The following is a 22161-nucleotide window of genomic DNA, read 5'->3' as shown; positions in this document are numbered from 1 at the left end:
TCCCTAGGGATGTAACACTTTCCAATGGACCTCTTACTCTAGCAGGTGCACCCCATACGACTTTTTGGAAGGCAGGACCCTGTTTCACCACAACGACCGTGGCAATTCTCCAGCGTTCAAAGATCTTATGCCATGACATTGGGGTACTTTTACAGTAAGCGAGAAAAAAAACCGCACACCCGATTTGGATGACATGGCCCAGGGGGGTCTCGTCCAGTAAAACCGGTTGTCAATACAATCATTGTTTTAGCGCCCATAAGCCGTAACAACTCAACAGCGCATCATAATTCATGGGAAGCGCTCAGAGATAGCTTGCTGGTGATTAGCGGTTATTAATTGTCAATCAGCTGAGTACATTACATGTGCGTTTTTTGTCGCTAAAGGTCCATAGAAGCACAAGCATTTATGCGAGATTACCATTTGTTCCAGACCTAGGTTTATTCAATGAGAAGGGTGCTAAAAGTTTTGGGTTGGGCGGCCGTGCACCAGTGGGCTTTGGGGGGTCGTAAGGTATTCAACTTGAGCAACACGAGTGTTGGGAAATGAAGGGTCGGCTTGGCCATGTCACTCGTCATCAGAATCCGAGGGAATGGGCCCCATGTGGAGGCTGAACCTGACTTTTCGTCTGGGGCGTCCCTCTTCCTTTTCGTTGATGTCATCGTTATCACCATCCTCGCTGCCCTCCTCTGTCTCCCTTCGAGCCGTGGGTTCGGATGCGCTGGTGGTAGAGGGTTGGGATTCGATGGAATTCGTGAGCTGAAGAGAATGTGCGGGATTAAAAGGGTCAGGTTGTAATGAGCCCTTCAGCGAGAGCATCCTATGGGCTTCGATCATGCTACAAGGCAGATAGCACCTGATAAATACCAACTAAGGGAATCGAGCTTATCACCTTACCCTATAACAGTGAACGTGACGAGCCTCTTCTTTCCACCTATTCTCTTACCCGTTGAGGTGTTAACCCACCATCCGATGCTGTTCCAACCCTCGGCTTTGCCGCCATCGACTTGCATTTCATCTTCCCTAGCTTCGTATTCAGGATCATTCTCGGTTTCGAAATGCCATTCATTTGTTGGTATGTGACGGCGGGGTATCGACACATTGAATATACGATGGATGAGTAATGATATGTGGGATGGGGAGCAAAGATTAACTTCGCCGGCTACGGGGTTGATGCAGCTCAGATAGGAATAATATGTTAACGTAGGACGTACTGAGTTTCATCCCTATCGATGGACTCCATATCAATGCATTGAATCCAACATCGACAGATGCAAATGGACAACTCTCCATTATTTTTGCTTTAGAATCCAATATTTTCGCGTTCGAATGAGCTAGAAGTACCCCACGAAAATCCGGCACATATCTGATGAACATACCCCAAAGGCACGCAAACGTACGGCGGGACGATAAATCACGAGTTGCCCGTACATAGTATCAAGACTCACTTCATGGTCATTGCGTCTAACAATTCGAAAACTCCGGATGTGGGATTCCTTAGAAATACAGGCGCGAGTGAGAGACGAACTCTTGCGCGCACGTAACTGAAGTCGTATTTGGGAGCGGGGCTAGGGGTTGAGATCTTGACTACCGCAGATATACCTGGGTCCTCAAGCGGCGAACGAGATTCTTTATCCTCGATGCCTGCGCCACTAGAAAAGTCCTCGCCGGAGCCCGAGAGTTCGCTCTCCACCTCCTTCCGCGAGCCCTTGGGTGAGGGAGACAGCGCACTATGCTTGTCGCGTCTATGTTTGGGGTTGTGCTCCTTCCCGCGCAGAGAAGAAGGTTCCTGGTCGTGGTCGCGTTTCTGGTTACTAGGGGAGATACGGTCTGAAAGAGGGGTATCGTCGCGATAGCTTTCGGCCTCGTCCTCCACATTTTTCTTCTTCTTGCGCGGAGGAGTCGATACTGCTCTATTTCTGTCGCGTCCACGTCTGTGACTGGAGTTCTGTTCCGGGGGTGAGGAACCATCGCTAGAGCCCGAAAGCCCGCTCTCCAGATCCCTCTTAGACTTCTTGCGTGAAGAGGTCCTTCTTTCCTTTTCGTGCCCATGTTCTCGTTCAGAGGCAGAGGTGTCATTGCTCGCGGTTTCGCGCTTCACATCTAACCTTGCCTTTTTACGTAAAAGTGACAATCTATCATTATTGTCGTTCCCAGGCTTACGCTTTTTAGTGCTCGACGATTCCTTTGTCTTTAGTCTCGAAGGTGGTGATGTAGAGCGCTTCCTCTTGCCCATCTTGAAAGCAAAAGTCAAGAAGAACTTGGAGTGAGGCTATGCAGCCACAAGCGTGGGAATTAATATTTCTCCTTTAATATTTCCGTTCACCCTTCGTCAGCAAAAATGGCAAGCCTATCTGCTGCCATGACCCCGTTTCAACGATGCTAACGCGCTCCTGGAATGGACATAGTCAGCTCCAAAAATACTCATTCAAATTGTCATTGTTGGGGGCCGCATATTCGGCAAAGCACTTCTGGAAGCTGGACGTCAAGCGATTAAAAGTGCGCACTGTTATGATTTTTCGGCTGTATTCCTGGTGGTATTCATATGGTTATCACAGATGCAAAATACCGACCGGCAGAAGTGAACCAAGCTACTGGCATAGGGAATGCTACTTCAGGCTCGATTACTGACACTTTATCCCGAGACCATCGAATGACATTAGATGAAGCACACCTCATCCTGAATCTTAAGAAGGGGGAGAGTATGGAGAAGGTTTTACAGGCAGGTCTCATACCGCATTTTCCAGCCGTTGACCCTGATGATTCATGCTCTAGAATTACGAACATCTATTCAAAGCAAACTCAGCACCACAGATCGACCCCCCTCCATCAAAGAACACTCCCCTTGTACACTCACACTACCTCCAATCCAAAGTTGTACGTGCGAAAGAGCGATTAGAAGCGGAGTACAAGCTTGCGTTGGAGGAACGGGCTGCGGACTCTCCACCGTCGACAACATCGACATCGACATCGCAACCACCGTCATAAGTAGCCGCGACTTGAGCCTTTTCGCAGCACCACCTGAGTCCCTTGGTCATTCTGTAGGACTGACTGCTGGGGCGAGATGCAATAGAGAGCCATCTGCACACATACATTCATATGTATTTTCTAATATCCCAGTTATCGCCATCTTCATACACTGCAGTCACCTGGGAGAGGCGTTTGGAAGCTTGAGACTTAATGGTCGCACGACTAAAACGACTCTAATAATTTGCGATCGGTCTTCGAAAGCAATAACCGATATTGGGTGTGCGAAAATGGAACAACTACGCAGAAAGCACGGGTTGGAAGATCCATGGTGCAGGAATACGCGCAGAGGAGGCGTCAAGATTTCTTCCGTTTGTTCCACTGATGGCCTTGTGTGCGTACGGAATTGCACTGCAATATTGTAGTCGGTTAGAACCTGGGTGTATATAACCAGTGTGCCTTGTCTTTGCATCTTCTAGACTCCAGACAGTGCACACAAGCTCCGTAAAAGTGAAGTTATCGTTGTTGTTATTTATTCATAATTTGAAGTTAAACTTCAATTTTTTCTTCCTGAACTAGCTTGGCTTTCATTTGCGGTTGTTGAGTCCGAGGCTTTCCCTCCTTCGCAAGTCCCATATCCTGACCTAACATAACTACAGTCGGCTGCTGCTTCGATAGCGCTCTCCGCCCATCCCCAGCGTCGACCACTTCGCGCTGAGAGTGGCCTGAGCGCTGACGCGGTGGCCTCGTGATAGAAATCGCCAATCTGTTGCTGACTCGCCTTTTCTCCGGATTTCTGAGCAGCCCACAATCTCACCACGATCACTCTTCTTCCGCTTTGAGCTTCAAAATTTTTATGGGATTATCCTTTGGTGCATTGGGTATCATGCTCCGCTCGGCGAGGCTGCCTCTCGCACCCTTCAAGGCTATGAGTGTTTTCCCCCGAATCGCAAACTTGGTCGAGCCAAGATCTCTCTTCCTTTCGTTTGTCTTCGTGGTAGTTACGATCATCCTTGGTATGTGATCTGTCGTAATTAGCTCAACCAGCCTGCCACACACGAGGCATGATTGTCCTGACTTCGTCCACGTTTTTTTTGCTACCCTTTAAAGCGTACCTCACCAATCCAACCGAGGCCTCCTTTAGGAACTACCTCACCGAGCTATCATTTCGCCGCCATTTTTCTCCGTATTATGATGCTCAGAACTCTAAACCAGGGAGTCAAGATTGCGAGATCAGTGGGCTGCACACCCCAAAACGCCACCATCAACAGACGAAACATCCAAGTAAAGACCTCATCCTTTCCTCTCAAACGACTCCTACAACTGTTTCTGGGTTCCATTTCTCCAATCGTGCATCGATTTCACTTCGAACTCCTGGGTTAATCTTTCGCAGTCTCGGCGTTCTCACAGTTGCTGCCGTCCCCATCGTCACGGACAAAGCTACAGATGTGAATCTTGCAGGACAGATTACTCCTTCTGCGTCAGAGAAAGCAGAGGTCATGCTAGATGGCAGCTGGTTCATCGGTATTTTCGGTAAATGGTGGCTCGGTGGCACACTACAACTCCGTCAGCGCAGTGCTTCATGCATGGATGGTAAAGACGATACGTTCACTGCGGGAGTGCTTGGTGTTCGTGCCCTCGATGCATTTGATTGTGATATTATCTCAGAAGGTAATGTTTCACCACTATTAATATAGCCGAGGTTGAAAAATTTTACTTCGAACGTTGTCGTATTCAGGTCTCAAGACGATTACTGATTCCATATCTGCAATCACGAGCAAGTCAAGGAAAGCTACTAGGAACAGCTCGTCTGGTTCAGCTAAACATGAACGTTCGCGAAGCGGGAGAAGATCAATAACTAATCTTGGGTCAGCTCACGGGGCCAATGGACCGTTGCGAAGTGGATCCCCCCACCATTGCCTAAATCTGCGTCCCTCCCACTTCATCAAACTCGTCCTCCACAAAGCGGTCCTGAGGGTCTGCTGGCCATCAAATCTGTTAATCCTTTATCTCAGACGTCCCCTTTCAATCCTTCGACGAACGCTATAGAGCCAACGCATCGGATAGATTCTTCGTTTTCGGCCTCAAACTCCAACTCGATATCGCTAAATAATCAAGGAAACAACAGCACCAGCAATGTCACGCCGACGTATGGGTTGGACGAATCACCGATCATCGTGGACATTCTCAATCAAATCAAAGTTGTTCAGGATGGGGTGGACGAGTCTCGGAATCATCTTGCCGCATTCCAGGCCTCTGCTGCCACTTCCCACGACCAACTCCAGTCTACCTTGGAGGGATGCCGAGAGAAAAAGCGCGAGGACGATTTGCAGCGCGTTGACTTTAGACAACAGCAGAAAGCTGTCGAAGATTCCAAAAGACAAACTGAGAACTCGAAACGTGATGCAGAGAGGCGATTAAAGATTGCTCAGAGTGCGCGCGACCGTGCTGCGAATCGTATGGAGCAACTTAGCAGAGACATTGGTGTGCTCAAAACACGTATCGCCGAGAACAAGCATCGTGTAGCTGCGAGCGAAGTACAGGCGAATGAGCAGGAGCGTGTGCTCCAGGAGAAAATCGAAGATAAGAAGAAGGAGATAAAGGTTGCGGAGGATCTGGTCGCAGCGTTGACGCTCCGTGCAAGGGAGCTGCAGGCGCAAATCGAAGACGAAGAGAAGGCTTTGGTAAAGGCGAAGGCGGATGCGAAGGAGAGGGTGAAGGCAGTAGCGGCTGCTCAAGCCGCAAGGGCAGTTCGGGCGGTTCAGGTAGTTCCTGCTCCGGTCGCTGCAGGCCCTGCCACGGTCGCTGCGTCAGGGATTGCGTCTCCTCATTCTACACCAGCCAACTCAAGCCCATCCGTTCCCCTCTTCCAAAGGCGATCAGTGCCTCAATCTTTTGAACCCCAAACGCTCAACACTGCTGAACAAGCCTTCCTTCCTCCGTTCCTTCAGCATGGTGCGTTCGGTCCTCCTGTGCGCAATGATGCCACGAACCAGCTCGGTTCCTTGGGACGCAGGCATTCCACCGGCCATACCCCCAGCACGACGCACCCGGAATCATCGGCTCCATACCATGACTTTTCCCCCTTCACCGACCATAGCCTCATGTCACCTACAGCATCGTCTCTGATTCCCACAAGCTTGTTCTCCTCCTTAGATTCAGATGATGGGAGCCAGCTTGGAGCCTCCCCAACTGATTCCTTCTCAATCTCATCAGCGGGCGAGCCATACGATGCAAATCGAGCGTGGCGAACAACTTTGCCTGTGCAAGGGACATGGAATGACGGTTCGGAGATTCTCTACACCTCTCCAGCCACCCCTTATTTGCACACACCCAGCACGACGCACTTTCCTTCCCAGGCCGAACAAGAGACTGTCTCCAGCACTCCTCGTCGGTGGTTGGCTTCATCCTTGGCTTCGAGACACGCGACTTCAACTGGAATGTCGAGTAATCTGAATCCGGATGCCAAGGTTTTCAATTTTAGTCGCGGCCGGTCCTACTTGTTCCCTCCTGGCGGAGTTGCGACCACGAATGAGCCTACATCTGCGAATATAAACCCACAGAAGCCTTCTTTCCGGCACCCTGGGTCGAGTTCCGCATCTCGCAGTTCCTTCAGCTCGCTACCGATCCCTTCGCCGAGCCAGTCCAACTCGACTTCTCCATTAATCAGTGCAGCATCCAGCACGACGAGTTTCCTTTCGTCCCTCCTTGCGTTCACGCCGTCGCCTGCTGAACGTGAAGCGCTCCAACGAGCTTTGGGCCAATCTCACCCGAACTTCAATAGTTCTATGGAAAAGCTGTCCCTTCCGGACCACTCATCCCCGAGTTTGTCCTCCCATAGTCATTATTCGCAAAAACCATCGCCGCCCCAACAGCACCTTGGTCCTTCATTGGGTACCGGTGGTAGTTCTATTTGGGGAGGGAGTGATTTCTACCTCTCCAATGTTAACCCAAGGGGAAGTTTGAATGGCCGCACTGGGCCCTCCATTTTTGTCCCGCGAGCGGTTGGGCTGAAGGAGGGAGTATCAGAGCCGACAGTTGCTGCGGGGGAGATGGAGACGCTGGCTCGTCATCCAACCTCAGGAAGACGTTTTCGTTGTGGAGTCATAAGAAAGAGCGTTCTAACGCCGGAAGTATATCTACTGGTTCTGAGGGAGATTTTGGGGTTAAGGATGAGTCAGGATGCGATGATGGTTTGATGTAAGTGCACGAATCTATTGGTGGGCAGTCTGGGAGCATGCTGTTTTTTTTTTGTTATGAATCGGTGTTCTGTTGCTGTTGATTGCCCGGTTCTTAAAGTCACACTCCCCGATTCATTCGTTTTGCATTCTCAGCTCTGCTCAGGTTCATGGGCATGATCTAACAGAACCAGATTATTTCTCATTTCTTCGTGCTTTCTTAGTTGTTGATTGTTCACTATCTGCCGTTCTTCCGTTACACCGCTTTGGCCAAATTCATCTTCACGAATGCAGAATATTGTTCTTAATTGTGTCTCTGATCTGACTGACGCCCCAATGACCTCAGCATCCCATGCCGACACTTATTATCAGACATCATGATTAATCGGGCTCCGACGTCGAAAACATTGTTTGATTACCCTCCAATAGAGGGCCGAGGTCCGAATTGGAATGGAGTCAGTATATTTTCATGATCATTGATCAGTCCTCTGCACGCAGATACGTGTTTGGGCAAATGGAAGAGGCCAGCTTGAAATCATCAGTAATCGTGGCAATGAGACATGATGGGGTTGAAGGGGAGAACAAAAACGGAGCAAAAGAACGATGTAGGATTTTTTGCCAAAGAAAAGAAACAGTAAAAGCGGAAAAGGAAAAGAGGGTAGGGGATGGGATGTCGGGAATGTAATAGAAAGCTGAGGATTGGGAGCATGTGCCACAAACGCCCAGAGAACACACGAATACAACGTGAGGGAATCAAAAGAATAGGATAAGTAAATAGTTGAAGAACTCGGACCGGTCGAATTGTCCATTGCTTGCGATTAAGGATATGAAGTATGAGAATTGAGAACCGCGAGAGAAATTTGTAACAAGCACACTGTTTGGAGAAAGATTAATCGTTAATCCGGTGCCCAACAAGAGGTGCCGCAACACGAGAAAAATCAGAAATAGATAATGAAGGGAAGCGAATGAGTGACGGGATCGAGACTAACCCCAAAAATGAACGCAAACGTCCGTTACGAATGCCACCTTCTCCTTATACCGTGTAACATCTGTCCACCAGAAACGATGGCTCGAGTTGCAGGGACTCATAGACCACCATCCAGCACACCGCGGACATCGTCTACAACTCGCAGATCAGTAAGGAACGGGCAGAGATCCGTAAGCTCGGTGTCATGCGGGTCATTGAACCACGACGAGACAGGTACGGCATTGTTCGGGTGGAAGATATAGGAGGCGGGAGAGTTGTCCAAGATGATTGTTTCGGCAATTGGACGGCCGAGCTGAGATAAATCCTGTCGAATGGCCACAGAGAGATCAATGGTGGGGACCTAATGTTATACGGCGGAATTAGGTACCTTGACGTAGTTGCCCCGGTGGTTATAGCAGCTTTCCCTGAATAACCGGTGTGTGACTACCTTGTGGACGTCAAGTTTGTCCAAGACGGGATCCGCATACTGTTAACGGGCAATGGGTGTGAGTGCTCGGTTCAAACCTACTGCAAAAGATCCAACCCCTACTTTACTGAGACTAGCAGTAAAAACAACTATCTCAAATAGTTCGCCCATCTTCTGAAGGAATGCATCGACACCTGGTCGCTTGATAACGTACACGTTGTGCCACTGCCATTCGATCTCAACCGGGACGACGTAGTCACACTGGGGTATCATCTGGGATGTCAAAATAGCACAGCATTCGGATAAGTGACGGCCGAGCCAAGCCTGGATGATTCCGCACCTTGAAGCTCGAATGTAACAACGTTTCGTCCAGGTCTAGCACTAAGCATTTCCGCCCCTTGTGTTCCGGTAGACGAGGAGGTAACAACGGTCTTGGCACGCCATCCTGATGATTCATGTAATTGAAAGGATCTGTGGAGCGCAATTAAGGTACTCACGATGATGGGGATCCCATTGCCACCTTGCAATATTAGTCTGTCCTCATCGTCCTCCTCCTGTGCGGTGCTTTCGCCATTTTGTTCACCATCCTCATCATCAGAGATAGGCATTGCTTCGTCATCATGCTCCGTACCAGTGGATCCAGGAGGCTGAACAGCACCAGATGTAACACCAGCAGTCTCTGATTCAGGCAGCAAATGAGTTTTTGGGGTGGGGGGAACGACGATTTCAGCTTTGACGGGGGTAGGCGGCACGAGTTCATCAGCTTTTGTATCGATGTTGAGTGTTGGTACCTGCGATGGAGGTGGACGCGTGGGTGTGGAAGGAACAGGTTTCTCGGTTATTTTGCTTGCGGGAGTAGCAGGAGCCGCATCTTCTTTGAGAGCGGGAGGTGATTTAGGCTCAGGCTTGACGGGCGCGCTGCTTGTAGAAGATGAGTCACGCGCAGGGGTTGTCGAATCGTCTACGATGATTGAAGCAGACTTGGAAGATGGAACACATGGTATGAGCTTCGCGAAGAAAGAGCTCCAGATGGACCTTTTGCGAGGCGCTTTGGAAGTCATAGTTGGCGTTGTCACTTTTGAGCGTTTAGATGAGAGTTTATGCGCAGATGTGGGGGTTTCAGGAGGGATGTTAGACGTGGGGCCGTTAAGCTGTGTGATAGAAGTGGTAGTGGCCGTTTCTTGAGGAACGGAGATAGGAGGAGCAGTGGTCGACGATGCCTCGTTGTTCGCCTTGGGTGTTTCCTCTCCTTCGCCGTCGTCGTTATCTTCTTTACGCACTGCGCCGTTGACGTTGGCTATATCAGCTACTGCCGGAGTGTCTGCCAAAGGAGAGGGGGAAGATGCGTGCTGGCCCTCAGGCTGTATCGACATTAAGATTTCCGTCGACCACGAGGAAGGAGGTAGGACCGAACCAAGCAAATTTGCTTCCGAGCAGCTCAGGAACGAACGGAACGAACACTTTGGCGTTCAAAACGACAACACCCGTAAAATGTCCAACCCCTCTCATGTTTTAATAGCACGATCATCGCGCTCATCTCAGCCTGTACGCGTCCATGACAAAGAAGATATCAGAGCAGTAAACAAACTGATTTCCATCAGCACGCGACCCTCTCGTCTCCCTTGGAGACCCACGCTGCAGCTAGCGGAGTTTTTCCTAGAAACTCGACTTCCCCACCCGTTGTATCTTACTATGCTTCTGATGATGATAGCGAGGATGAAGGATCCACTACAGATTATCGCGAACACGACGAACCGATCGAAGTTGATGCCACTTTCCGCGAAGACGCGCGCTTTCCCGGAACGGTCAAAATCACCGTAGGTGCGACAACGTTCTGGTGTGTTGCTTCCTTCCCGCAGTCTAGCTTCTCATTAAAGACCCGAAACAACTGGGAAGGACACATAAGGAAGTCCTGTTTTTTGCCTCACCGTTCTTTGAAGCTGCTTTAAGTGGCGGGTGAGTAATATGCCATGGAAAAAGTCGAGGCACTGCTTTGAAGCAAAGGACCCTAGATGGCGCGAAACCGGCCGACGGGCCTCAGTCGCATCATCAATAATCACTATTAGCCAACCACCTCAGATTCCTAAAAGTGCAAACTCTTCAAAAGCAGGAACTGATAGACGAACAACTCTTGTTACAGAGGACCATGAGGTCTTTCAGATGAGTGCAGATGAAAACACACCAAAGGACGACTCGGCACGCGACGCCGAGCGTGATGCTTCACTGAAGAAGCTTGAGAGTGCAGGGAATGGCACTTTGGATGCAAGTGGATCCGCTCCACGAACACACCATCCGATAGCAATAGCATATATTGTACTTCAGGAGGAGAAGGGGAGTCAACGCTGTCAATGCTTATGCCCGTTAGTAACATGCCCGAACGAGCAGGCTTCAACATTCCATGACTTCCTCAAATTTGTCTATCCTCAGTACGCAAAAACCCGCTATCTACAAAGACATGATGATATTCACGGGCTTCTCACAGTTTAGAGTGTGTCATTACATGGTGAGCGGCATTGCAAAGGATCTCCCTCGATGTCTGAATCTCCCGTGTGGCAAGGAATAATGTGGAAGGCTTGTGAGTCCAATTACCATAGAATGCCCCCTGAACCTGCCCAACCACCGGTCATCACAGAATGAACATCTCGCACAAACTTGTCGTACCAGCTCTTCAAAAGGAATGTATGACATTCCTCTTGACCCACGCGGCCGGGAAACCGATCAAGGCGCTACGAATAGCTGAATTGTTCGAAGAAGAAGAACTGTACCGCGAATCGAGTCGATTTGTACTTGATAATCCCGGTGTGTATCACGCCGCCTAGGATGCGAATGCGGATGAGTTTATTATGCTAAATGCCTCCCTTAGGTGGATGGTACGGTCGTGGTAATAATCATTCACATATATATTGACCGTTCCATCCGTAGGCCCGAAGCCGAAATGCAAACGTTGTCGCAGGAGACACTCCTGAAGCTGGAGAGACGGTTCGTCTCAGGAATCTTGGACAATTTACCAGACACTGACACCAGCCTGAACGGTTTTAGGCGAAGCTGGTTCCTTGAGCGTGTACTGAAACTCGGACTGGTGCCGATAGCCAAAGAGTATCAATGCGTAAGTAACTCCACTCTAGAATGTTAAACACCTCAGACGTTTGGGCCCACCCTTGCCAGTGCCTGACGTGTCCAGATTCTGCCAACTGCGCTAGATCGCTCGAAGAAAAGTGGAAACAAGGGTACCAGGCACTCTTTCGATTCGGTATACACGATTCTTTTGTATGTCAATTTTGAAAGTGAAATTTACAGATTCAATCGTTAAACAGGCCCAGCCCAACCGTCCATGGTTTTCCGATATCTTCGCCAACTTGAAGGCGTTAGCCCGCCTCTTTCACTGACCCACCACAGTTGTCAGCTTACAGCAAAGGCGTGGGTGTCGACACGTGTGTCTTTTTGGTGTTCTTCATCCCCATCCAATTGTTGATTGCCTGCCTCCATCAGTTTTCGACAGGATGTTTAGCCTTGGCATGCGGAACGGACCAGATGTTGTGCCTCAGGATCCACGAATACCAAGTTCCAGCAGCGGTCCCCGAAGACACTTCTTATTTTGCCCACTGCGAGAAGACAAGAAGCCAACTCGAAAGACACGGGTTGTCACTTAGACGATGATGTGTGCACATCGGTACCACACTCAACCAAATAACATTTATTCCTATCTTTCAAGAGGCTGATTTCCAAGACACGTCAGACCAATGACCAATGCACACGAAGGATCTGGGAAGTTCGCGAATTCAGCGATCCTAAAAATGACTCTTGCTCATCGTCGCCGCCGGAGCTCCTGGCAGAGCGGTCGGGCAACAATGCATTACCTCAATGGCGCAGAAGAGCACAACTGAACGGATTGTACACAAGACAATGAGCACTGGGTTCCAAGCTAATCAGGAGGTCAACTGCAGAACTCGATTGTGTGGTAGACATAGCAAGGGAAGCTGTCATAGATAAAACAAAGTTATCCATGCGACTGACGGCTGTTGATATGCCTGCGTGAGACCGACAATTGACTTTTCTTAGCAGTGCTGCAAAGCTTCGTGATGTCATACGGAGCAGACAATAATAGAAAATGCTTCCAGGGAGACGAAACTGTTGTGTCGGCAGCGTAAAGACCCCACAGCAGTGCCAGGACTTCTTTCCCTAGAAGACAGACAAGGAATATGCCCAACATAAGCGCAAACGCGCAAACGCAAGAGGAGATCGGGACCTTACTGGATGAAAGGATAAGGTAGTCGAGGACAGTGAAGTGTGCGTGCGTGTAAGTGAAGCAAGGCGCCTGCAGTTTGAGAGCGCCATCCTGTGCAGTGATTAGTCTTTATATATCGAACCTCAACAAATTCTCAGGTCTCGATCACGATGTCTGAGACCATGAGCACGCCAGGGATTTCGGCAGCAGGGCAAATGGATTCAGGATCGACAGCGCGCACTCCGTGTGAGTCGGAATCAACGCAGGCCATACATAAATGAGCGTGAGGAGAACACTGCGATGATATCATCGAAGGAATGAAATCGAGCATTCCAACACGGTGCACCTCGGAAGCGTTCTCTTCTAGTACCTCTTTTGACTTGGAGCGAAACCCTGATAAAGCGGACAAGGCGGTCTTGACATCGTCAATTCCAGTTAACCCTGCTGAGGCGATGCACTTGTACATAATTACGTGCCTGGATCAATCTGCCATTCTGGGTAATCCTACCTGATTTGAGCACCGCCCAGTCCCTTGTGAGGGCATATATAAAGAGTGATTTTCTCTTCTGATTCTGAAGCGCTTACGTTCTGTCCCATAATTCTTGACGTTAACTCCACCTGATTGCTCGTCAGTGTCCCCAGAGACGCCCTGTACACTGCTGATCTCGCTGTTGTCCTTGCCATGGCGCAGCAGAGTACTCCAAGTTTGGGATCAGCACCAACTAGTTTCCCCCCCCTCAGCATGAGTGTCGTACCCTCTCAGACATCTACCAATCCTTTCTCCCCTGGCGTTCATGGCCATATGACAGGCCCTCAAACCGTAGGCACTCCCTCGTACATGTCCGAACAACCGCCGCCGTTCATCCCTGATGATCAAAAGGCAAATAACCTCTATAATGCGGGGCCCGGTCAAGTTATGGGCTATCCCACTGGTTCATTTACGCAGAGCCCACCCAGCTCTCCCGCACCACATCATCAACAGTCTCTCCCGCCAAATGCGTTAGATATGCAATTGGTACAGACTCAATCTGGTCCACCAGCACCATTCCCAGAAGGTGGTCACCATGGGGGGCAGACGTTCATGCCGCCTCCAGTCAATATGCAACAAACCGGTCCACCGCAGAGTCCCCAGCACCAGCACAGTTACGATCCAAACCAGAACCGACTGAGTCAGTATCCCACTGGTGGCCCGCCAAACAACTACAACCAGCTTAATTATCACCAAAATTCTTGGACTGGGACCTCTCAGCAAAATAATGTTTATCACCACCGACCATCGGACCCTCCATATCCTCCGCCATCAGTAGCTCCGCCATCAGCAGCAGCTCCGCCAACCTATCAGCCCCAGCCGCCGTCGACAGCTCCTAACGTTGGTGAGATTTTATCTGCCAATTATTCACGACAGGTTTTGATGGTTTCATCCAGTGGTGGTAGGAGGAGGGGGCTATTCGCCTGCTTTCATGCCCATCATGATGCAAAATCAGTGCGTGGGCGGCCACGCCTACATGAGGAGATACGGAGTAAGTCTGCTGTATTTATCTCGATTTGGAATCAGCCTACGCATAACATTACTCCAGGTAGCGGGGATTATTATCGCCATTATGTATGTTTTCGATTGTGCTCGCGTAGCAAGTCCCAGGTAGTCTCAATGTATTCTACTCACCCATATAGATTTTTCCCTATTGGATTAATTGCGTTAAGGTAAGTAACAACCTGCCAAAACCCCTTCTTGAGCTCATCCCTTCCACTTCCAGTGTTGATACCCAGGAAGTCTGTACACGTTGTGGGCATACAATTTTCTAAGTTTTGGCGGTGGGTATTCCGCACGAGATTGGCATCGCTGCTTATTGATAAGCTTTCGCCGTTCAAGGACCTGCCAAGTTGGCCTGCGCGGGAATGGAAGGTTTCGAGTGTGGATCCGAGGGTTAGAATAATATTAATACTAAAACTGTGGGAAATGTATGGAAGAAAAAAATGAGAATCTCCTTCCTCCAAGTGTGTGTTAACAAAGTGAAGTACAATTAGACGTCAAACCACCTCCGTCACCCCCCCAATAAACTTCTAATATCTAAAAGCCTTTGATGTAACGCCCCGTAAGAATTCGCTAATGCATCTACATCCTCCTCGGAAGAGGTGTTCTCGTCATCACTGTCTCCTTCGTCATCTAAACCCTCTTCGATAGCCTTGAGTAGCACTTCACTCCGATGTCTCTCAGCCACGATTCGAGCCCACAGTTGGGAATAGGGAACGTAACATTTATCGTACTGTGCTTTCAGTGCAGCACGATCCGTGGTTGGAGGCAGGGGCGGGATTACGAACTCTTTCTTCTTCTTAGATTTTGCCGCCAATGGAGGCGGAGGGGGAGAAGGGGCATTGGTTGCCGCAGAAGGGATTCGTTTATGGACAGGCGAGGTGGAATTGGGCGGTGCTGATGATGTGCCAGACGAAGAAAGTGTGGTCCCGTTCCCGTTCATTTGCTTTCGCGATAGTGGGGCGACGTTGTGGGTAATGGTGGAGGGCTTGACATCCTTCTCGCTTTCCTCGCTGCTCGTATACATGGCAGAGGCACGACGAGCATCTCCATTCATTTTACGAGTGGTGGTTTTGGGACGTTTGGGAGGGGGACTAGATTTAGGTGGATGCGGTATTGTTGGGGCTGTGTTGCCGGCGCTCGCGTGAACAGTCGATGAGCGTGAAGGGGTTGCTGAGGATGCTGCGGCTCTTGATGCTTTTGAAGTTGCGGTGACGCGCTTTGAGGTGGGTGGTGGTAGAGGTGGGGGCACGCTTTGAACAGTGCTGTCGTTATAAAGTGGTTGTGGCGCCTTACGCCTCACCGGGGTATCTCCTGTTTCGGCTTTCTTCCCGACTTTTTTCTTAGGTTTCCCATTGTTTGCTGCCCGGGTTGAGGCTGCAATGTCTTCCTCCGCAGACGCCCGCGAGGCGGTAGTATTCGGGGCCTTCTTTGGCCTGGCGGACGTTGATGCGACCGCAGCTTCAAGCTCGTCCTCCACTCCCGTCGCCACTTTCTTCGGCCTCCCATTGACCTTGGATACCAAAGCAGCTGCGACGAGCTCGCTATCTTCAGGACTAGCGACGACAGCCTTTAACTTGCCCTTGCCCTTTCCGTTCGATACGGTCGTGGCAGCAGCAGCAACAAGCTCGTCATCTATGTAATTCACTGGAGGTCGAGATTTCTTAGATGTCGGCATACTATTCACGGCTGCCGCAATATCTTCATCATGGTCAATGGAATCTGATGCAGATCGTTTCTTCCGGACAACAGGGTTCGATGCAGACGATGATGATGATGATGCAGAAGGAGGTGGTTGTATGGCGGTGGCTTGGCGATTCAATTGAGAAGGTAGCGGCTCGCCGACGGCCATTTTTCGGGCAGGATTGGTGCTGGAAGTGGACGAAGAGCGCGTAGGTGTGGTGGATGCAGATGACCTTTCAGGGACCGATTTAGTAGTTGGACCGTCAACTTGAGCATCAGCGTTATCGGGGACGATTGCAGGAGTTTTCACGACCTTGGACTTCGCCGGTCTGCTCGAGCCTGAAGCAGAGGTGTTTGCCTTTGGCTTGACCCCACCCTTCCATGAAGATGTGAGGAATCCATCCGCAGAGACTTGTGGAGGGTCCGCGGGGCGGTTAACCACCTTTGGTACTGGGCGCCTTTGTACTGGCGCCGCCACAGGAGCCGAGGCGACGGAAGTGCCATGTCCCTGAGAGAGCGATGCCGTAGAAGCCACAGGTGTTGAGGCACGCTCTATTCCAGATGGTGAGGTTGTTGTGGCATGTCGAGGTGGCAAAGGAGAACCAGGCCTGGATGAAGCCGCAGACGCCGGACCAGCACCTGTCCGAGCTTGGGTCAGGGCCCGTTTTGCCAGTGATGACCCCGTTGACGAATTAGCAACCTTCCTCTTCTTGGCGGTTTGCAATGTATCTGGTGCACCGTCGAGGTATATAGCTTTGCGCTTTGTACGATCCTCTTCGGCTTGCTGTGTCCGTTGGTGTAAACGACCTTCTACTTCTTCGTTAAGAACACGTTTCGCAGTGAGAGTGGAAGAAACAGTCCCATAGAGCTCCAAGGGGTTTCCTGCTCCCGATGCGCCTTTCGTTCGGCGCTGACGATATATTTCGAATACAGACTCTGGCAAGTCAGTGAGGTCAACCCGCCTCCCACCGATATAAAGCACCTATTGCAAACGCCGGACGATAAGCTCGTTTCATTCATGGCCGAGCACAGTGAAAAAGAAACGCACACTTGGTTCATGATCACCAAACTGTACCTCGATCGGAGGCACGCCACTGCCTGCTCCGCCAGCAATAGCCCGACTAAGCTCTGCAAAGGTCTCTGAGGACAGGCGTAATACCATTGCACGCTTCATTTGCATGCCAGGTAGTGGTCCCCTAGTCTCGACATCTTTGGATAATGGCATGGCATGCCACTTAGGGACGTTTGTGTGAAGGGACAGTTCGAGCGGCGGACAGAACCGCTTGTTGTCACAGGAGTAGTTTCGGCACGTGTTCGTAAGTGGACTTCAACTTGGGATTAATCCCAAAACTTTTTGTTCCAGTTGGTGCCCCCTTCTTTGTTTGTTATGACGTTTCTTGCCGCTACAGAAACTGGTTTTGAAATCTAGCTGCTGGTTCTCGCCGCTGGTGAACTTTATCAAAGCTTGGTGGAATGAATGTGCATGAGAAACCCATTCAAGCAACTTCCCAATTCCCATCAACATCTTGCCCAATGCATGTAATACTCGGCTTCTATATCCTCTCATTTGAGCCATCGTATGTATGCACCATGGAGAAGTAACATTATGTGCAGACTCCTGCCGGCGCTGTTTCTGATTTATCAATACCAACGGGCGTCGTGATATCTGACTGACACTTCGTACATTCGGGCATCTTTCTTTCAGCAACTAGATAAACTAGCTCTGCCTGGGGCGTCCACGTTCATATCAGAATGCAGCTTCAGGCTACTTTGAACTTAAATCCAGAAATGAGATCAGCCCAGAGCTTCCGCTGCAAAACTACTATCAACAGCTTTTGCATGTTGCACTGTTTCTCTTCCAATTCCCTGCTGCGCGCAATGATGGATCTGGCTGGACCCAATATTAGGAGTCTTCGAAAGAAAAGACAGCGTCGGAATCAAAGGGAAGGAACATACATTAAGTTGAGAATTACATAAGCACCAGTATATCAGGGTATTGCCGGCGAGAGCTTGTATCTGAGTCGTAACTTGTGATTCTGTCCAAGCGCTTCATTTCTCTGACATTTCACAACTCTAAAACTCACCACACACACACACCACTGGATCTGGAACATCATGTCGAGTCAAAACAGTACCACTTCCAGTTTAACGATATCTAATTATTTCCCCATCCCGTCAGTCTCATTGTCGTTCTGAAGGCCCTAACTGTTGCATACTAATTATCTTTCGTTGACAGCAACGGCGCAGGACTTGCCGTTGTGGATGGGGTCGATATGAGGCTTCCGTCTCCACCTCTGCCTAAGGACGTGACGGCCATCTGTCACCTCCAAGGGCAACCTTCCAATCTCTACTATTACTCGACCACGTTCTCGGGTGGCCCCCAGGTATGTACGCAGAAGCTGCCCGATTCAGCAGTTTTAGCCATTATAGCTGTACATTGACACTGATTTCATTTCCTAGTGGCGTTTTTGACCCGCCAAAGAAGAAATGCCCATTGGGTCATCCCGAGGGTCATGGCCAAGATGTGACAGGTCGAAGCCATGCTTTTTCTTCTGCCCCCTCTCCCCTTTCCTCGACATACCCTGCCATTATCATGCCAACCGCGAGCTCGATCACTGTTTCGTCATCATTGCCGACGCTGAGCAAAAGCATCGAGATTCCCAAACATGCCTCAACTGCAACGTGCAGTCCACTTCCAACGCCACCCGGCACATTCTCGCTTGCTCACTTCGGTTCGATTCAGATGGAAATGGTTGCTCGTAATTCAGCGCATGCCCCAGCTCACAATCATGCTGCTTTGACCACGCCTCCCGCCACGCCTCCGACATCTCCGTCTCCTGCACCCATTTCGAACCTGGAACAACGCAATTCCTTGCTCTACAAACTCTTCCCACAGAATGCGCACCAGTTTCAGGACAAGGCGAAGAGCGTGATTGTCGAGAGCCTTCAGCCTAACGGAACTTGCAACATATGGGAGGGTTTCGTTCTTGAACACGTGCCCGTAATTCCGGTACCAGCGACAGTGAAGGGGAGGAAGGGCCGTCCCCCGGTCAAAATAGTATCTCCCGCATGTGCGCGTATCTTGTACATGAGCATCCAGAACGCATTTAAACAGCAAGACCGGATCCGTGAGAGCATTGTCGCGCTTCTGGATCTTGCCAGCGAGCACCTGAAATGTGATTCCGTGGTGATGGTTCTAGAACGGGACCAGCGTCCATTGAACGACGGGAGAGGCATTGGAAATGGAGGTACGAGGTCGACGAATCAAGAGTTTGGGGAGTTGTTGCACTCGTTAATGTATGTTGGCGGCACGGTGGTTACCAATCCTCCCTTTGCCGTTGACCCCCGGTTTGTCTTGGTTGGCATTGAAATCTAGTTGTTCCCATTTCTAAAGAACGCACCCATGCTTGCACTTTTGAAGCAATATTGTTTTTCCTATGCATGTTCTCGTTCTTTCTCTTCCCACATTCTCGTCCCGTCGGATTTACTTGTTGCAGTATGCACACTGTCCCCCGGCTGAATTGATGATTTGACACTAATATACACGTAAATCGAACATATGGATACCAAGACTTTATGCAGGAGTTGCAACGGGTGTCCCAACGACGGCCTTTATTTAGTTCTTTAAGGATTGCCCGGGTTCCTTCCGTAACCGTGCGACAAGCAACCGGTGTAGCCACACATTCTAAAGCGTGTCATCAAGAGAAACACCCCATCCCTGGGATCTCTGCATCGCGCTGTGTTGTACTTCATCCACCTCTCCCTTCGCCATCTACGCCTTAGGCTTGGGCCGAGTCTCGATTTGCCTCGGCGGGTTCCGGAAAGACCAATAGTTCGAAAGGTTCTCCATTATTGAGAACGTTTGAGAATCACACAGGCGACAAACCTCCCTCACTCCATCCTAGACCTTTCCTTTGCGTTGGGACAACGGTGCTCAACCAACCTTACACCTTCTTTATAGTTATAACCTTATTCCGCTCTTATACGACGCGGTTCTCAGCGCGCTTTGCATGGACGTGGCAGGACCCTCTTACGCCGCTAATGCTGATCCAATGACGGCTACATCGTATTTTCATAACCCCACGCAAACCACTGATCAGCTAGCGTCAGTTTGTGGTGGGTGCAAAAGAACTATCGATGAAGAAACCGGCGGGGTGGTGGTAGCTTTTGGGTATGTGCCATGATCTTATCGTAAGTTGTGTTTTCCTCATGGGCATTCTACTTCTTCGTATCTCTATCCCGACCGTCTGCAAACGGCCATGAACCGTTAGATCCGCTTTGTGGCATACAGACTGGTATGTACAACATGGCTGTGTTTGAATGACCGTGTATCTAATCGACGCGTAGCTTCCGATGCGCAAAATGCGGTAACCAAGTTGGGGTAAGTGGGACTCCTAATGGAGCATGTATCGTCGATGGATTGTAACTCCCATGGTGTCTCTTAGGCGGATACGACTCTGCTACTCCTCGCTGATGGAAGTCCAATATGCTCAAACTGTTCTTATAGTTGCAACATTTGCAAAAAGCCCATCCTAGACGAGGCAATAATGACCGGTGAAGACTCTTATCATGCGGCATGTTTCACATGTCGGACGTGCCACAAACGGATCGAAGAGCTTGTTTTCGCGAAGACCAGTCAGGGGATATATTGCATGGATTGTCACAATACACGCGTAGCGAGGAGTCGAAGACATGCTGAACGCAAACGGAACGGCGGATCGAAACGGCCAAGGGAAGCTAAGAGCCGCGATCGAGATGCTGGGTCTGCGGTGGGTCTATCATCAGCGGTTTGGCGTTTTCTCACCCCTCGTATCCTCCTATAACTTTCCAGGGGTCTGCACAGACTACGACTCCCTTGCACAGTGCGTCCAGTCAGAACCAAGCGGTGGATGAGTCCGTGTCGTACCCATACAATCTAACTCGGTCTTCATCGCAATCTGTTCCTCAAGATGTAGAATCATTAATGGATCCAGCTGATACTACAATCTCATTGCCTCCCCCAGATGACGCAGATGAATCCATTGCCCCCTCGCCGATCGACGGAAACGATCATACGGTTCACTTGGCACTTGTGACTGAAGATAACCCATCGACATCTTCATTACCATCACCCAAAGTATCACCTACGGATGGAATCGAATCGCTTCCCGTTCATGGGCTCAAAATGCTCGGAGATGGCAAGCCGCGCAAGTCATATGACGATGGGGTCCGACCCCTGCAATCGTTCTTCGGCCCCTACTCGCCTCGTGCATCTCAATCTATTTTATCCAATAATTCGTTATTGCTACCCAGCGGCCTATCGAATGGTCTAGACGTACCAGGGCGAACATCGAAGGCGGATAAACGGCGGTCCATTAACCCAGGTCTTCCTGCCCGACCGCTTTCTTCGTTGGGATTGTCAGGGTTAGCGGCACTTCCTCTGCGGAGTGATTCGCCTGACTCAAGCCACACGTCTTATTACTCGCCTTCCATTTCGCCTGCTCCACTTGATGGACGTTCCTCGCCTTTGGCCGATGCACAATCCCAATCGCTGATCTCATCTTCGCGAAGAAGTTCCCGAGCTAAGTCTCCATCGAACCTTGTCCCTCCCAGTCTACATGAGACCGATGGCAACAGCGCTTCCCCTGTCACTTGGACTGAATCTCCGCTAACGCAATCATCCTTCCCAATTCGGGGGAATAGCTTACCTATCCATCGACGAGGCTCAGATGCGCGAGACCCCCATGCATCAACGGCCACTATTGTTCCAGAAACACGCAGACAGATATCTGAACCCACTCTTTCGATTGTTACTGCTTCAGATGAAGGTCATATCACACCTAGATTGGGGGATGATACCCCGCTTCCTTCACCAGGAGATGAGAGGTCTCTGAGGACGCCTTCCCCATCACCGACTTCGGAGTTTGGGGGTAGCGACCCCGAGATGACACCTCAGAAGGCCGGTCCGCAGACCATGCAGTTGGAAACTCCTGCTTTGCCCCCAATGCGCTTCTCATTACATACAACAGACTTTGCGGATGTTCTGAAATCTGTTTCTGATTCACTTCCCAGGGTACCGATGCCCCGTGATTCTGGCATACTCGCTGATGCCAGGGATGAAACTGCGAAATCCGCTGGGCCGTTACCGCATGATATCCTTCATCAGCGTACTGCCTCGCCGCTTGGTGTATCGCAGAGCACACCCAC

The 22161-nt window shown here is 50.2% G+C and overlaps 8 protein-coding genes across 8 annotated transcripts; 5 read left to right on the top strand and 3 right to left on the bottom strand.

The window, feature by feature from the left end:
- Positions 1 to 564: 564 nt before the first annotated feature.
- EI90DRAFT_3011718 (uncharacterized protein) lies at positions 565 to 2233 on the bottom strand (the record flags this gene model as incomplete). The annotated part of the gene is made up of 4 exons (XM_039056503.1): positions 565 to 835; positions 895 to 1159; positions 1212 to 1363; positions 1446 to 2233. 4 exons carry the CDS (start codon positions 2231 to 2233, stop codon positions 565 to 567), a joined length of 1476 nt encoding a protein of 491 aa, XP_038922837.1.
- Positions 2111 to 3477, top strand: EI90DRAFT_2988699 (Pam16-domain-containing protein). The gene is made up of 4 exons (XM_039056048.1): positions 2111 to 2341; positions 2406 to 2496; positions 2556 to 2719; positions 2773 to 3477. Exons 1-4 carry the CDS (start codon positions 2339 to 2341, stop codon positions 2983 to 2985), a joined length of 471 nt encoding a protein of 156 aa, XP_038922836.1. The 5' UTR covers positions 2111 to 2338; the 3' UTR covers positions 2986 to 3477.
- Positions 3478 to 3546: 69 nt separating this feature from the next.
- EI90DRAFT_3150277 (uncharacterized protein) lies at positions 3547 to 7163 on the top strand (the record flags this gene model as incomplete). Its single annotated transcript, XM_039065648.1, has 4 exons — positions 3547 to 3980; positions 4075 to 4635; positions 4703 to 4772; positions 4838 to 7163. Exons 1-4 carry the CDS (start codon positions 3821 to 3823, stop codon positions 7161 to 7163), a joined length of 3117 nt encoding a protein of 1038 aa, XP_038922835.1. The 5' UTR covers positions 3547 to 3820.
- Positions 7164 to 7895: 732 nt separating this feature from the next.
- Positions 7896 to 10081, bottom strand: EI90DRAFT_3032430 (HAD-like domain-containing protein). Its single transcript, XM_039058388.1, has 5 exons — positions 9034 to 10081; positions 8877 to 8981; positions 8660 to 8809; positions 8498 to 8596; positions 7896 to 8434 (listed from the first exon to the last, which is right to left on the bottom strand). Exons 1-5 carry the CDS (start codon positions 9907 to 9909, stop codon positions 8228 to 8230), a joined length of 1437 nt encoding a protein of 478 aa, XP_038922834.1. The 5' UTR covers positions 9910 to 10081; the 3' UTR covers positions 7896 to 8227.
- Positions 9991 to 12586, top strand: EI90DRAFT_2988693 (uncharacterized protein). Its single transcript, XM_039056047.1, has 12 exons — positions 9991 to 10087; positions 10138 to 10373; positions 10433 to 10492; positions 10549 to 10962; positions 11019 to 11039; positions 11094 to 11111; positions 11169 to 11339; positions 11459 to 11515; positions 11576 to 11642; positions 11702 to 11786; positions 11851 to 11967; positions 12026 to 12586. Exons 1-12 carry the CDS (start codon positions 10028 to 10030, stop codon positions 12184 to 12186), a joined length of 1467 nt encoding a protein of 488 aa, XP_038922833.1. The 5' UTR covers positions 9991 to 10027; the 3' UTR covers positions 12187 to 12586.
- Positions 12587 to 13503: 917 nt separating this feature from the next.
- EI90DRAFT_3116130 (uncharacterized protein) lies at positions 13504 to 14564 on the top strand (the record flags this gene model as incomplete). Its single annotated transcript, XM_039062859.1, has 5 exons — positions 13504 to 14134; positions 14187 to 14281; positions 14339 to 14364; positions 14433 to 14462; positions 14516 to 14564. 5 exons carry the CDS (start codon positions 13504 to 13506, stop codon positions 14562 to 14564), a joined length of 831 nt encoding a protein of 276 aa, XP_038922832.1.
- Positions 14565 to 14673: 109 nt separating this feature from the next.
- On the bottom strand, positions 14674 to 17411 carry EI90DRAFT_3032421 (uncharacterized protein). Its single transcript, XM_039058387.1, has 2 exons — positions 17024 to 17411; positions 14674 to 16957 (listed from the first exon to the last, which is right to left on the bottom strand). The coding sequence occupies exons 1-2, from the start codon at positions 17198 to 17200 to the stop codon at positions 14804 to 14806; spliced, it is 2331 nt and encodes a 776-aa protein (XP_038922831.1). The 5' UTR covers positions 17201 to 17411; the 3' UTR covers positions 14674 to 14803.
- A 1313-nt stretch (positions 17412 to 18724) lies between these two features.
- On the top strand, positions 18725 to 19351 carry EI90DRAFT_2904198 (ornithine decarboxylase antizyme-domain-containing protein; the record flags this gene model as incomplete). Its single annotated transcript, XM_039054165.1, has 2 exons — positions 18725 to 19187; positions 19245 to 19351. The coding sequence occupies 2 exons, from the start codon at positions 18725 to 18727 to the stop codon at positions 19349 to 19351; spliced, it is 570 nt and encodes a 189-aa protein (XP_038922830.1).
- Positions 19352 to 22161: the final 2810 nt, after the last annotated feature.

Source organism: Cantharellus anzutake (genome assembly GCF_015039405.1).
Source record: "Cantharellus anzutake strain C23 chromosome Unknown EI90scaffold_3, whole genome shotgun sequence".
Classification (NCBI taxonomy): Eukaryota; Fungi; Basidiomycota; class Agaricomycetes; order Cantharellales; family Hydnaceae; genus Cantharellus; species Cantharellus anzutake.
Note: the sequence above shows the minus strand (reverse complement) of the source record. Positions and strands in the feature narration are given on the sequence as shown.